At 43.2% G+C, this 16,305-nt stretch overlaps 1 protein-coding gene across 3 annotated transcripts in view; it reads right to left on the reverse strand.

Moving 5' to 3' along the window:
• Positions 1 to 16,305, reverse strand: part of slc4a1ap (solute carrier family 4 member 1 adaptor protein) — a 161,515-nt gene that overhangs the window by 10,384 nt on the left and 134,826 nt on the right. For 2 of the 3 annotated variants that reach the window (XM_078542708.1, XM_078542709.1), the window contains exons 12-13: positions 11,470 to 11,583; positions 7,695 to 7,765 (exon numbers count right to left, since the gene is read on the reverse strand). In XM_078542708.1, coding sequence (XP_078398834.1) covers positions 7,695 to 7,765; positions 11,470 to 11,583 — 185 coding nt within the window. The remainder of the gene's footprint in view (positions 1 to 7,694; positions 7,766 to 11,469; positions 11,584 to 16,305) is intronic. The other variant, XM_078542710.1, reaches the window with a different exon arrangement.

Raw genomic sequence — 16,305 nt, forward strand, 5'->3', positions numbered from 1 at the left:
CAAGCAGGTTGCTGGGCATGCGCGAGTGAATCCAGCAGAGAATTCACGGATAATTCCTCCTGCTGTAGAACTGGTGGTTATGCTGTGGCTTTGTTTCAAGCAGAGCAGTCCATTCTTCACTCTGCTGCTGCTCTTCTGTCCTAGGATTGGGTTCTGTAAGTAGCAGATGCTAAGCGGGCTGTGTGACGCTAACTGCCTGTGGGAGGCAATATGATGACTCATGCTGTCAAATCTTTAATTATTGCCACTCTGGGGGGGGCATTAGAAAGTTATGACTGATTAACTTTGAAAAGTTTAATTTCAGACGAAATTACATTTCCTAAGTAATGTTAGCAAGGTCAGTGGAAAGAAAAATCAAGTGGGGCGTATAATGATTGGCCAATCAACAAAGGAGAGTTTACTATCCAGTAGTGAATATTAAAGCCTTTAAATAGGTGGTGCTGGAGTGGCGCTCTGGTGCACTTTGGCAGCACTACACCTTGAACAGGACCAGAGAATTTTTCATTCTCCAAGCCCTCCAAAATTAAAAGAAACACTTGTACTCATATAGCACCTGATCACATCGCAGAAAACTTAAAAGTCTTAAATGCTACACATAAAATGAATTACCATGAAGCTGTTCCAGTACAGCTACAACACTGGCATCTACCCAACAATGTGGAAAATTGCCCAGGTATGTCCTGTCCATAAAAAGCAGAACAAATCCAACCCAGCCAATTACCACCTTATCCGTCTACTCCTGATCATCAGCAAAGTGATGGAAAGTGACACTGACAGTGCTATCAAGTGGCACTACAATACAATACTACTATAACCTGCTCATCGATGCTCAGTTTAGGTTCCCTCAGCTCCAGAACTCATTACGGTGTGGGTCCAAATGTAGACAAAAGAACTGAACTCTGGAGGTGAGGTGAGAGTGACTGCCCTTGACATCAAGGCAGCATTCGAATGAGTGTCATCAAGGATCTCTAGTAAAATTGAAGTCAATGGAATCGGGGAAGACTCTCCAATGCCTGGACTTGTACATAGCACAAAAGACAATGAAATAAAAACAGAAAATAGTCGAAATACTCACCAGGTCAGGCAGCATCTGTGGAGAAAGAAACAGAGCTGACATTTCAGGTCCATAACCTTTCATTAGAAAGTTCTCTCTCCACAGATGCTGCAAGGCCTCTTGAGTATTTCCATCACTTTCTGTTTTTATTTCTGATTTCCAGCATCTGAGGTATTTCGCATTTGTACAAAGAAAGATAGTTATGGCTGTTGGAGGCATCGTCTCAGCCCCAGGCATCTCTGTAGGAGTTCCTCAGGGTAATAGCCTAGGCCCAGTCATCTTCAGCTGCTTTGTCATGGCCTTCCCTCCATCATAAGGTCAAGTTTGGGGCTGTTCACTGATGATTACACAGTGTTCAGTACCATTCGCAGATTCTCAGCTAATGAAGCTGTCCATGCCCGCATGCAGCAAGACCTGGGCTGATAAGTGGCAAGTAACATTCGCACCATACAAGTGCCAGGCAATGACCATCTCCAACAAGAGAAATTCTAACCATCGTCCCTTAATATTCAATGGCATTACCATCGCTGAATCCCCCCATTATCAACATCCTGGGGATTACCACTGACCAGAAACTGAACTGGACCAGCCATATAAATATTGTGGCTACAAGAGCAGGTCAGAGGCTGGGAATTCTGCAGCGAGTAAGTCACCTCCTGACTTCCCAAAGCTTTTCCATCATCTACAAGTCAGCAGTGTGATTGAATACTCTCCACTTGCTTGGGTGAGAGCATCTCCAACAACACTCTAGCAGCTTGACACAATCCAAGACAAAGCAACCCGCTTGAACAACACCCTATTCACACTCTTCACTGTGGCTGCCCTATGTACCAGTTACAAGATGCACTGCAGCAACTCTCCAAGACTTCTTCAGAAGCACTTTCCAAACCAGCAAACTCTACCACCTAGAAGAGCAGCAGCAGGCATGTGAACACCACCACTACCAAGTTCTCCTCCAAAGCGCACACCATTCCAACTTGGAAATATATTGCTGTTACTTCATTGTCACTTAGTTAGAATCCTGGAACTTCCTCCTTAACATCACTGTGGGTATACCTACACCACATGGACTGCAGCGGTTCAAGCAGGCGGCTCACCACTATCTTTCTCAAGGGCAATTTGGGATGGGCAATAAATGCTGGCCTAGCCAGTGATGCCCACATCCCTGGAATGTATGTAAAAGAGGAAACGCAATAACTAAGAAGAAAGAAAAACTTGCATTTATATGGTTCCTTTCACAACCTCAGGGCATTCCAAAGCACTTTACAGCTAATGAAGCACTTTTAAAGTGTGGTCATAGTTGAAATGGAGGAAACGTGACATTTGCACATAGCAAGGTTGGAGAAGCAGCAATGTGATAACTGACCAGAGAAACTGTTTTAATGTTAGTTGAGAAATAAATATTGGCTAGGACATCAGAAAGACTCCCCTACTCTTCTAAGCACTGCTGTGGGATATTTTATGTGCAGCTGAGAGGGCAGACAGGGCTTTGGTTTAACATCTCAACCGAGAGACAGAACTCCTGACAATGCAGTACTCCCTCAGTAGTGCACTGCAGTGAGAGAGAAGAATATGAGCTCAGGTCTCTGGAGTGGGACTTGCATACACAATCTACATTACCACTCTAGTGTCAAGTATAACTGTTAAATAAGTCAAGGATGTTCAACCTCCAGCCTGTAGAATCTGGCCCTTGAAGTCCAGGCTGCTGAATTCTATCTGCACCTCTACTGCTCATTTACTGTGTACGACTCATTTCCCGTACTTCTGCTCTCACCTTTTCTTCTCTCTCCCAGAATCATGATAATGTTCCCCTTTTCCTCACCTTCTATCCCACTAGCTTTTGTATTCAACGGATCATCTTCTGCCATTTCCACCACCTGTAGTGCGATGCCATAATGCAAAACCATAACGGGAGTTATGTACAGGCCTCCGAACAGTAGTCAGGATGTGGGGCACAAGATACACCAGGAGATAGAAAAGGTGTGTAAGAAAGGCAAGGTTACAGTGATCATGGGGGAATTTCAATATGCAGGTAGACTGGGAAAATCAGGTTGGTAGTGGATCCCAAGAAAAGGAATTTGTGGAATGTCTACGAGATGGCTTTTTGGAGCAGCTTGTGGTGGAGCCCACTAGGGAACAGGCAATTCTAGATTTAGTGATGTGTAATGAGGCAGATTTGATAAAGGAGCTTAAGGTGAAGGAACCCTTAGGAGGAAGTGACCATAATATGATAGAATTTACCCTGCAATTTGAGAGGAAAAAGCTGGAATCAGATGTAACGGTATTACAGTTGAATAAAGGCAACTACAGAGGCATGAGGGAGGAGCTGGCCAGAATTGACTGTGAGATGAGCCTAGCAGGAAAGACAGTGGAACAGCAATGGCAGGAGTTTCTGGGAGTAATTTGGGAGACACAGCAAAAATTCATCCCTAGGTAGAAGAAGCATACTAAAGGGAGGACGAGGCAACCATGGCTGACAAGGGAAGTCAGGGACAGCATAAAAGCTAAAGAGAAAGCATACAATGCCACGAAGAGCAGTGGGAAACCAGGGGATTGGGAAGCCTACAAAGACCAACAGAGGACAACTAAAAAAGAAATATGGAGGGAGAAGATTAAATATGAGGGTAAACTAGCCAGTAATATAAAAGAAGATTGCAAGAGTTTTTTTAGATATATAAAAGGTGAGAGGCAAATGTGGACATTGGGCCGCTGGAAAATGACGCTGGAGAAGTAGTAGTGGGAAACAAAGAAATGGCGGAGGAACTGAATAGGTACTTTGCGTCAGTCTTCACAGTGGAAGACACGAGTGACATCCCCAAAGTTCAAGAGAGTCGGGGGGTACAGGTGAGTATGGTGGCCATTGCCAAGGAGAAGGTGCTAGGAAAACTGAAAGGTCTGAAGGTGGATAAATCACCTGGACCAGATGGATTACACCCCAGAGTTCTGAAGAGATAGTGGAGGTGTTAGTGGTGATCTTTCAGGAATCACTGGAGTCAGGGAGGGTCCCAGAGGACCGGAAAATCACTAATGTAACCCCCCTGTTTAAGAAGGGAGTGAGGCAAAAGACGGGAAATTACAGGCCGATTAGCCTGACGTCGGTTGTTGGTAAGATTTTAGAGTCCATTATTAAGGATGAGATTTCAGAATACTTGGAAGTGCATGGTAAAATCAGGCAAAGTCAGCATGGTTTCATCAAGGGGAGGTCATGCCTGACAAATCTGTTAGAATTCTTTGAGGAGGTAACGAGTAGGTTTGACATAGGAGAGCCAATGGATGTTATCTACTTGGACTTCCAGAAGGCCTTTGACAAGGTGCCGCACAGGAGGCTGCTCAGTAAGTAAGATAAGAGCCCATGGTGTTAGAGGCAAGGTATTAGCATGGATAGAAGATTGGCTGTCTGGCAGGAGGCAGAGAGTGGGGATAAGGGGGTCCTTCTCAGGATGGCGGCCAGTGACTAGTGGAGTTCCGCAGGGGTCAGTGTTGGGACCACAACTTTTCACTTTATACATTAATGATCTAGATGAAGGAACTGAGGGCATCCTGGCTATGTTTGCAGATGATACAAAGATAGGTGGTGGGACAGGTAGTATTGAGGAGGCGGGGAGGCTGCAGAAGGATTTGGACAGGTTAGGAGAATGGGCAAAGAAGTGGCAGATGGAATACAACGTGGGGAAGTGTGAGGTCATGCACTTTGGTAGGAAGAATAGAGGCATGGACTATTTTCTAAATGGGGAGAGAATTCAGAAATCTGGAGTGCAAAGGGACTTGGGAGTCCTAGTCCACAATTCTCTTAAGGTTAACTTGCAGGTTGAATTGGTAGTTAGGAAGGCAAATGCAATGTTGGCATTTATTTCGAGAGGACTAGAATATAAAAGCAGGGATGTGCTGCTGAGGCCTTATAAGGCTCTGGTCAGACCACATTTAGAATATGTGAGCAATTTTGGGCCCCGTATCTCAGGAAGGATGTGCTGGCCCTGGAGAGGGTCCAGAGGAGGTTCACGACAATGATCCCAGGAATGAAAGCCTTAACATATGAGAACGTTTGAGGACTCTGGGTCTATACTCGATGGAGTTTAGAAGGATGAGGGGGGATCTGATTGAAACTTACAGAATACTGAAAGGCCTGGATAGAGTGGATGTGGGGAAGATGTTTCCATTAGTAGGAGAGACTAGGACCCGAGGGTACAGCCTCAGAGTAAAGGGAAGACCTTTTAGAACAGAGATGAGGAGAAACTTTTTTAGCCAGAGAGTGGTGAATCTATGGAATTCATTGCCACATAAGGCTGTGGAGGCCAGGTCATTGAGTGTATTTAAGACCGAGATAGATAGGTTCTTGATTGGTAAGGGGATCAAAGGTTACGGGGAGAAGGCGGGAGAATGGGGTTGAGAAACTTATCAGCCATGATTGAATGGCAGAGCAGACTCGATGGGCCGATTGGCCTAATTTATGCTCCTATGTCTTATGGTCTTATGCCACCACCAAACACATCTTCCCTTCTCCTCCCCTTTCAGCATTCTGAAGTTACCATCTCCTCTCGACACCCTGGTCCACTCCTCAATTAACCCCAACCCCCTTATCCCCTACCCACAGCATGTTACCATGCAAGCACAGGAGATGTAACACCTGCCTGTTTACCTCCTCTCTCCTCATCATTTAAAGCCCCGAACACTCCATCAGTGAAGGAACAACATTAAGAACAGCCCTTTCAATCCTCCAGGCCCACAAAATCTAAACAGGACAAAACCAGTAAATGAGCAGTAATGGAAACAGAAAATGCTGGAAATAATCAGCAAGGCAGACAGTATCTGTGGAGACCAAATCAGAGTTAACGATTCAGATCAATGGCCTTTCATCAGAACTGGGAAAGGTTAGAAATGTAATAGGTTTTGCGCAAGTGAAATGGGGGTCAGGGAGGGGGGGAAAGAACAAAAGAGAAGGTCCATGATACAGCAGAAGGCGGAAGACAGTAAATGACAAAAGTGTTGGTGGGACAGAGCTAAAGGACATGCTAATGTGGCAAGTGAAACAGCAAATTTACTAGTATGTTTTTCAATTTAGTATACTGTATTTGCTGTTCACAATGCAGTCTCTTCTACACTGGCGAGGTCAAACGCAGATTGGGTGACCGCTTTGCAGAACACCTCTATTCAGACTGCAAGCATGACCCTGAGCTTCTGGTGGCTTGCTATTTTAACTCTCCATCTTGCTCTCACAGTAACATCTTTGTCCTCGGCTTACTGCAGTTTTCCAATGAAGCTCAACGCAAGATTAAGGAACAACACCTCAACTTTTGATTAGGCACTTTACAGCTTTCTAGGCTCAACACTGAGTTCAACAATTTCAGGCCAATTTCAGTAATCTCTACTCCATCATCTTGTTTCCTTTTTTTTTGCATGCATCAAGCTTAATCGTTTTTTCATTTTGCTTCTGGACAGGGGCTGTTCATTATTCTGCCATTCACAGCTTACTTGTCCCATTAGCATGCCCTTTGGCTCTGCCTCACCAACACTTATGTCATTTACTGTCTTCCGCCTTCTGCTCTAACATGGATCTTCTCTTTTGTTCTTCCACCCAGCACCCCCACCCCCATTTCACCTACACAAAACCTATTACATTTCTAACTTTTCCCAGTTATGATGAAAGATCATTGATCTGAAACATTAACTCTGGTTCTGCCTCCACAGGTGCTGTCTGACCTGCTGAGTATTTCCAGCATTTTCTGTTTCCATTACTGCTTGTTCACAAGTTTTGTCCTGTTTAGATTTTGTGGGCCTGAAGGATTGAAAGGGCTGTTTTTAGTGTTGTTCCTTTACTGATGGATGAATCCTCAATCAGAATTCTTGCATCAATGATTTGAGATATTGGGAAATTATCAGAAACATGGATTTAAACATCCCTGTTCCTTTCCCTGTTCCATTGGAGTACATCCAGGAGACAGGCCATGAGGACAAAGCTTCGACTCTCCTGATCCGTACAAACTTGTTATACTACATTTCTGAAGAAGTCATATCAGACTTGAAATGTTAACTCTGTTTCTCTCTCTACAGATGCTGCCAGACCTGGTGAGTTTTCGTAGTACTTTTCATTTTTATTACGTTATAATACTACTGGCCTGAACTGGAAGGGGAGGCTGTGGCATTGTTATCAATTACACAAGACTGGGGCCATGCTCCTGGCTGCTGTGATTTCTCCAGACACAAATTCAGCTCAACTGAAATACACAATGAGAAGAAATAAAACACGCAAGGACTCCATGCTTGAGTTTTAGTGTAAAGCTACAAGTGGAAGAGCAGACAACCAGATGGAAGGACAAATGGATCGGCAAGAAAAATTTGTGTGAACGGTTTCTGGACATGTGAATATATGAGGGACTGCTTTGGGGTCAGTGTGGAAGGAAGATCTGTCAGTGCTTTCTCCATGATGGCAAAGCTCAGACTGTGAACTCAAACTGTAAGGAAAACTGATGTGAAGCAAACCTACCGACACTCTGGGACAACATGCCGTGTCTCCAGCACGCAGCATCACTCTGATATGCCTAAAATATTAATTCTAAAGTTGATTTTCTTTGCATAATAAATATGCAAACTGGCTGGTAGCACGTGTACCCTGTGGATGTGATAATAAGTATAAATTACTTACTTTCTTTGGACCATATATTTTCTTCCTCATAACTTTTCCTTTACTTTTTTCATCATTAGACTTGGTCATGGCTTTGAAGTAAACAAAAAAAAATTAGTTAAATCGAAAATATAGATTTAATTAAAAAAATTGCTTTGTATATGGTTTTCAACAGATGCACAATATCAATGATATTTTGACCAAGTCTACCCTCTTGATCATACAAGATCCACTCAAGTGGCTGGGTCCTTTGGTAAATGTACAGCATTGTGAGGAAGAAGGAAATGATTTGTTTTACAAGCTCATATTTTCTTCTCAAATAGGTTACCTTGTAGAAGGACTGGAGGGCAGATTGAAGGTTGAAGCTGTAATATTAGTAATGAGTGTATTAGTGTTTTAAACAGGTCAACCAGTCAGATAACAGACAAGGGATATCAAATATATTAAAATATTTGTTACTAATGTCACACACAGTGATTTCAATCCCAATTGTCCCCTTGTTCTGAAAAATTAGGCAAACATCTCCTCTGACACCCACTGAGGTGTCACCCTGGTTCCTAAAGGACCAGAAACTTCATTGCATGCTCTGTAAATGAAGTACTAGTTGAGACTAATTTGATAATCTCAGAAAGTAAACAACATACAGAAGATGTGAAATGACACAAAACTCCAGCCTCAATCAAGTATCTGTAATTTGGCCCATTTCCACATCTCCAATATTTCAGAATTATATTAACACTCCCTCCTGCAGTTTTCTTGTCTCCTCTGGACACCAACTCTTTTGTGGGATCTCTGTTATTTTACCGTTCAAGTATGAGTTTAGATACTGTCAACAAGCTCTTCAGCCGAGGCTGGGCATCACACTTCAGTTTGACTCTCTTCTTATCCAAACCCTCTCCACATGCACAGCTCGGCAGGATTGTAGACATCACTTAAGAATGGGAACCCTTGGTGATCATCTTCTCTCTAGCAAGGAGTTCTGTGTTCAATTATAGGACCCTGGTTGAGGCCAGCTAACTTGGTATGGATGCAGATTGGATCCTGGAGCCTTCCCGTCTGTGGCTCCTAGGCCCAACCCGCTAATGGCCAGCAGTGTACTATTGTTTTATATACTTTTTTTATTTTTTGATAATTTTCTCTTCATGCCTACTGTCCCTAAAGACATGAACTGGGCATAAGCTACCACTGGTACTAGGTGCCCTCAATTACATCACCCATATGTGCAAATATCTCTGGAGAGCATAAATGGCCTATTTTACTATGGTGGACATCATAGCTGATGATCAGTTCAGTGAAGAGTGCAGGAAGGCATGCCAGGAGCATCACCAGGCATACCTGAAAATGAGGTGTCAACCTGCTGAAGCTGCAACACAGGACAACATCTGTGCCAAACGGCATAAGCAGCAAGCAATTGACAGAGCTAAGCAATTCCACAGCCAACAGATCAGACGTAAGCTCTGCAGCCTGTCACATCCAGTCGTGAATGGTTAACAATTAAACAATTCACTGGAGCAGGGGACTCCACAAATATCCCCATCCTCAATGATGGGGGAGCCTAGCACATCAGTGTAAAAGATAAGGCTGAAGCAATCTTCAGCCAGAAGTGCTGAATGGATGATCCATCTTGGCCTCCTCCAGGGTCCCAAGTGTCATAGATGCCAGTCTTCAGCCAATTTGATTTACTCCACGTGATATCAAGAAACAGCAGAAGGCACTGGATATTACAAAGGCTATGGGCTTTGACAATATTCCGACAATAGTACCGAAAAGCAGGACAAATCCTAACCGGCTAATTACCACCCCATCAGTCTACTCTTGATCATCTATAAAGTGATGGAAGGGGTCATCAACAGTGCTATCAAGCGGCACTTGCTTAGCAATAACCTGCTGACTGATGCTCGGTTTGGGTTCTGCCAGGGTCACTCAGTTCCTGATCTCATTACAGCCTTGATTCAAACATAGGCAAAAGAGCTAAACTCCAGAGGCGAGGTGAGAGTGACTGCCCTCAACATCAAGGCAGCATTTGACCGACTGTGGCATCAAGGAGCTCTAGCAAAACTGGAGTCATTGGGAATCAGGGGGAAAATTCTCCGCTGTTTGGAGTCATAACTAGCACAAAGGAAGATGGTTGTGGTTGTTGGAGGTCATTCATCTCAGTTCCAGGACATCAATGCAGGAGTTCCTCAGGGTAGTGGCCTAGGGCCAACCATCTTCAGCTGCTTCATCAATAACCTTCCTTTCATAAGGTCAGAAGTGGGAATGTCCGCTGATGATTGCACAATGTTCAGCACCAGCCGTGACTCCATAGATACTGAAGCAGTCCATGTCCAAATGCAGCTTGGGCTGACAAGCGGCAAGTTACATTTGCACCACACAAGTGCCAGGGAATGACCATCTCCAACAAGGGAGAATCTAACCATTGCCCCATGACATTCATCATTGCTGAATTCCCCACTATCAACATCCTGGGTGGTTACCATTGACCAGAAACTTAACTTGACTAGCCATATAAATACTGTGGCTACCAGAGCAGGTCAGTGGCTAGGAATCCTGCAGTGAGTAACTCACCTCCTGATTTCCCAAAGCCTGTCCACCACATGAACTGTCCAAGGCACGGGTCAGCGGTGTGATGGAATATTCTCCACTTACCTAGATAGTGCAGCTCCAAAAACACTCAAAAAGCTTGACACCATCCAGGATAAAGCAGCCTGCTTGATTGGCACCCATCCACAAACATTCACTCCCTCCACCACCGATGCACAGTAGCAGCAGCGTGTACCACCTACAAGATGCACTGCAGGAATTCACCAAAGCTCCTTAGACAGCACCTTCCAAACCCATGACCACTACCATCTAGAAGGACAAGGGCAGCAGACAGATGGGAACACCACCGCCTGGAAGTTCCCCTCCAAGTCACTGACCATCCTGACTTAGACATATATCGCTGTTCCTTCACTGGGTCAAAATCCTGCAACTCCTTCCTGGACAGCACTGTGGGTGTACCGACACCACATAAACTGCAGCATTTTGAGAAGGCAGCCCACCACCACCTTTTCAAGCGCAATTAGGGATAGGCAATAAATGCTGACCTAGCCAGTGATGTGCACATCCCATGAATGAATGAAAGAAAATGATTCTCTCCTCACTGGAAGCTCATGTACAGAGTTTCAGGAAAGGTTGCTAGATTGCAAGTCAGTCTGAATTTCCCCATCCCCGAATGTAGCTCTTGAGGACAGTTGTAGGATCCCATCAACTACTTTTCTGAGGTCAGCTAATTCACTGGAAATCCGTGATCCGCTAACTCAGAGGGAACTAGTGATTAATCTGGAAATCCCCTTGGTCTATATGGTCCAGCTACTCATCAGATAAACTGCAGTGAACCTCTGGGGGGAGTTTCCATCCATTTACTTTCAACATGTAAAACTGGAAAAGTGATTTTGGAAAACTTGCTCTAGTTTGATAGACCCTTGTCTGAGTTTAGCCATCCTCAATTGCAAAACACCCTTCCTGATGTTGTCCACAAGGACAATTGACAGGGAGTGGGCTCTAGAATTCTATGCCAGTCAGGCACTCACTGGGTTAAAGGTGGCACGTCATCATGCTGGTTAACTGCAGAAAAGGGGTCCTGCAGCAGCACTTAGCACTGGTAAGTGAGGTGCAGCACATAATGGTATTATATACATTTTTCTTTAATCTCGCTAAATTTTAATCTCAAATTATTGGCGGAATGATAGAACATTGTCTCCTCCTCCAAGAAGTGCTAAGCTAAGTGGTGATACATTTGAATTGGCTATACCTGGGGATGAATCTTTAGATGGAGAGTTGTTACAATCCCCCTGGTCTTCGAATGAAGGAGCTGCACCATCCTTATTGCCTTCTTGGCTAAGGCACCGAGACAACAGGGCAGTTTCTATTCAAGAAAGCGAAGCAAAACAGATTAACATGTTTCGTGTCAGGCTTATTCAATTGTTGCTTGCTCAGTGAAACTGCATAGCAGTTAATGCCACAGAGAGAAAGTTGTTTCAAATGAATTGCAAAATCAATATCCGGATTGTCTTGCATGAAATTATATGCAATCACCAGCCATGCAAAAGCACTGATTCATCCTTGAACAACACATTGGCTTAACCAGGTGGGAAACCAGATAGCTTTTGATAAAGTACTACCCCCATGGAAGAAAGAGAGAATACATGGTAGTTGGGGTTGGGGATGTGGGATAGTCACGTGTGGTGTTAGGAGGCCCAATAACTCAGATCTGAAACCATGCTGTTTGGTGAGGAAATAACAATTCTGCGATTAGATGAGGTTGCATTAAGTGAGGGGATCAGATACCAAAGATACAGGTTCAGCATTTGCAAATTGAGCAGTCAAACAGAACATTTTCATCTTGCAGGGTTGTAGGCTTTTGGAATAAGTTACCAAAGTGGACAGTACAAGGGGGTTCAAATGGCAATGTGCTGCATTTCTGCAGGCAGATACGATAAGAGATATGATGAGAAGGTGCAGAAATATGGTTGATGAATCCAAGGACTCCCCTTACCTGTGTATTCAAGTAACTGATTATCACAAATGTATTTTGGTGGTAAAAATGTGCTGTAAGATGTATAACAGCTATTTCTTAATGAACTAAGTTAGCTCCAACAGCACAGAAGGGAACATGAAAACACAGTGACCTTTTGAGCTGCAATTTACTTTTCTTCATTGCAGCTTTGCAACTGAAATAAATCAATATTTTGACAAAACTATATATTTTTTTTAACACACAGAAGTTTTTTTCCAGTGGTTGGAATCAGTGCCCCTAACAGAGCTTTCCATTAACCTCAGCAGGTCCGTATAGGAGTTCAGTCTTTCTGACTCAGAGAAGCTGCTGAACTAGAGAGCTCACTGACAGCATTCGCTGTGTGAAGTTTTTTCAGAATTCCCAATTGGATTTAGTGACTATCTTATATTTATGGCCTCCAGTTTTGGTTTCCCCCATAAGTAATTTAAAAATACAATTAGCTAGGAAGGGGAAAAAATATACAAGAACAAGGGAAAAGGGCAAGGAAATGGGACTAGAGTACACGGCTCTGGTTGTTGAGCTAGTACTGGAGACTCCTTCATTGCTACAATTCTTAACAGTCTGATCAAGACAGCTGTTACTGCCTCCTCAAACTCTTCTGCCAAAAGTGACATAGTAAGAGTTAGACTTCCACCTGGACAGGAGAGTGTAAATCCCGTTTCAATTAATGACAGGAAGACTCTCCTATCGTTTGGCTGTAAGGTACTTCAGAGTGTTTGGGCAGTGTACAGGTAGCTCCTTGTGGAAATGGGACTGTGCATAAAAATACTGAAGTTACAATCTCACTTCCAAACATCCCAAGGATGGCTGGCGCAGTGAGGCTGCGATTGAGGTTAATACTGGGGTATGGTAGGAAGCTTTAATCTGCCATTAACTGACCTAGGGAGTGTTTGATACCGACACTAGTTTCCTAAAACGTACCAACATGCCTCAGCTTGGCGACGCCATGAGCCTACCAAAAAATGCTAAACTTCAGTTATAACAATAATATTTTAATATTGTGTTCTGTGAATAAGGCAGTGCATGGTGCTTGTAGAGGCATCACTCTTATTACACTTTTCATTCTTCCATTGCAGATTTGACCAATGAACTGCTAGTATGAAAGACAAGGGAACAATGCTAGCTAGGTTCTTATGCAGGAAGCAGCAGAAACAGATAGGGAGAGACTGACAGGAGTTGTTGAGAGTTTATTTTTTTCAAAGCACTCACCAGCTAGTTTCATACTTTATTTTGACATCACACAGTCAACTTTTCAATTTTCACTGAATAAGGGAGCGAGACTGAAACCTGGATATCATCTTGATCAGTGTCATCCTATGGAAAGCTTATGTAACAGCAACTTGCATTCATATAGTACCTTTAGCATAGCAAAGCTTCCCAAGGTACTATACAAGACAAATTTTGACACCTATCCACATAAGGAGATTTTGGACAGGGAAAGAGGTAGGTTTTATTTAAGGAAGGATGTAAATGTATTAGAAGCAGTTCACAGAAGATTTATTAGACTAATACCTGGAATAGGCAGGTTGTTTTATGAGGCAAGATTAGATAGGCTAGACTTGTATCTGCTGGAGTTTAGAAGAGTAAGAGGTGACTTGATTGAAACATAAGATCCCGAAGGGTCATAATGTGGAGAAGATGTTTCCTTTTGTGAGAGAATCTAGAACTAGGGCTCAATGTTCAAAAATAAAGGGTCACTCACTTAAGACAGAGATGAGGAGGAATTTTTCCTCTCAGAGGGTTGAGTGTCTTTGGAACTCTCTTCCTCAAAAGGTGGTGGAAGCAGAGTCTTTGAATATTTTTGAGGAAAAGATAGATAGATTCTTGATAAGCAAGGGGGTGAAAGGTTATGGGGAGTAGATGGGAGTGTGGAGGTGAGGTGATCTTATTGAATGGCAGAGCAGATTAAAAGGGCGGGGTGGCCTACACCTGCTCCTAATTCGTATGTTTGTACATTTTAAGGTGTGTATTAAATGGGGCAGAGAGAGGTACAGACTTTCACAGTTTACTACCTAGGCAGCTATAGTGGTGGGGAAAGATGCACAGGAGGCCAGAACTGGAGCAATGCAGAGCTCGCGAAGGGTGGTCGGGTTGTGTAGAGGTTGGAGATAAATGGAGTCCAGCCATGGAGGGATTTGAACGCAAGGATGAGGTGTTAATGGACAGGAAGTCAATGTGGTTTGGTGAGCACAAGGCTGATGGGACTTGATACAAAGTAGGATAAGGCTAGCAGAGTTTTGGATGAATTGAAGTTTACAGAGGGTGCTCTGTAAGATGGGAGGCTAGGAAAGCATTGGAAATGTGTCTGCAAGTAATCAAGTTACCTACTAGTTACATGTTCAAAAAACTCCCAAATTTATTAAACAGGATTATTAGTAAAACCATGTTGACTTGTTCTATTCATACTATGCTTTTTTAAATGCATTGTTAAGGCTTCCGTAATAACTGATTCGAGCATTTTCCCAACAAACTGATGTTAGGTTAACTGGTCTGTAGTTCACTGTTTTCTCTCTCCCTCCTTTCTTGAAAAGAGCAACTTGCAATCCAGTGGGACCATTCCCGAATCTAAGGAATTTTGGAAAATCATAGCGAACACACCCGCTATCTCTGCAGCTATCTTGTTTAGAACCCTAGGGCATAGACCAGCAATGTTACAGAGAAGAGCTAGGGAGTCTTAGAGATGGAGAAGATATCTGCTGGAATCTCAGCCCATGGAGAATGCACTTTTTACAAAGGTACAGGGACTTGGAGATTAGTTAGGAGAAGTGGATGGCAACTAGCAGGTTTCGAACAGTAGTTGGTGACAGAACAGTAAACATCTGTTTGCTGCTGATATCAAACTCAAATTCTGGATGGCTAAATGGGCCAAGACTGCTACATACTACATAGTTGAATGCCTATGATAACTTAACCAGTTTACTGAGAACCCTGGTGTTCCAACTGAGATCTGTGTAAACACAGGAACAGGAGTGGGCCATTCAGCCCCTCAGGCTTCATCCGCGATTCAGTTAGAATATATATGGTTGATTTGTACTTCAACTCTTCTTGCCCGATGTAGCTCCATATCCCTTGACATCAATTGCTTCCTGATTTCACTCTTGAATACCTAGCTCTAATTTTAAGGTTATGACCTATTGTTCTTGATTCTCTCACTAGGTCAAACAGTTTCTGGGTTGACCCTATCTAATCCTCTTATATTTTAAACAGCTTGATCAGATCATCCCTCAATCTTCTATACTCAAGGGAATACATGCCATTTATATGCAATCTGTCTTCATAATTTAAAGCCCTAAGCCTAGGTATTATTCTGGAGAATCTGCATTGCACTCTCTCCTATGCCATTGGATTCTCAAACAGAAAGCGAAAAGTTCCAGAAACAGGCATCACATCAAAAGAGAAAGATAATAGTACAGATGAGGTCCTTTGGCAGGGCTTCCACCTGGGATTGTAGCCCATCTTCTCTTATAGAGGCTGACACACTGGCTGTGCAATGTCCTTATTTTCATTCAGGCTTCCTTCATTTGCAGAACTTTTATTTCTACTATTTGTAGACATAGTACCTCAATCCAGTCAATCACTCATGCTGCAAATAAAATCTAGATTGAAACTTCTTTTTGTGCATGGTGTAAAACCTTACAGGAAGCTCAAGTGCCAATGATGGCCCTTGCGCTGAGCCGACGATATTGAGCAGAACGGAAGCATGAATAATTGAGAAAGAGGTAATATTTGAATTGGAGTTTACAAAATTAGATATCTTCGTCCTTGCACTGAGCAGTTTGCATTGAGGATAAATGGTACATTAGAATTCTATTTGGAACAGGCAAGTGCTGATCCAGTCAACCACACTGCCTCAAAAAAAATTTGTTAGAAGCTTTCTAGGCTGCAAAGGAATGTTGTATGAATGGAATTCATTTTAATGCTGTAGTCAATTCCTATGGAATGCCCTCCCTTGCTAACAGCACTTTACCAGAAGCTAGCAGCAGAACCAGAAATTATATACAGGAGGGCATTCAGCCATTGTAACCATGCTGGCACTGTTTTGAATTTTGTAAATCTCTTCCAAAACTTCGA

The sequence above is a fragment of the Cetorhinus maximus genome, chromosome 5 (assembly GCF_964194155.1).
Source record: "Cetorhinus maximus chromosome 5, sCetMax3.hap1.1, whole genome shotgun sequence".
Classification (NCBI taxonomy): Eukaryota; Metazoa; Chordata; class Chondrichthyes; order Lamniformes; family Cetorhinidae; genus Cetorhinus; species Cetorhinus maximus.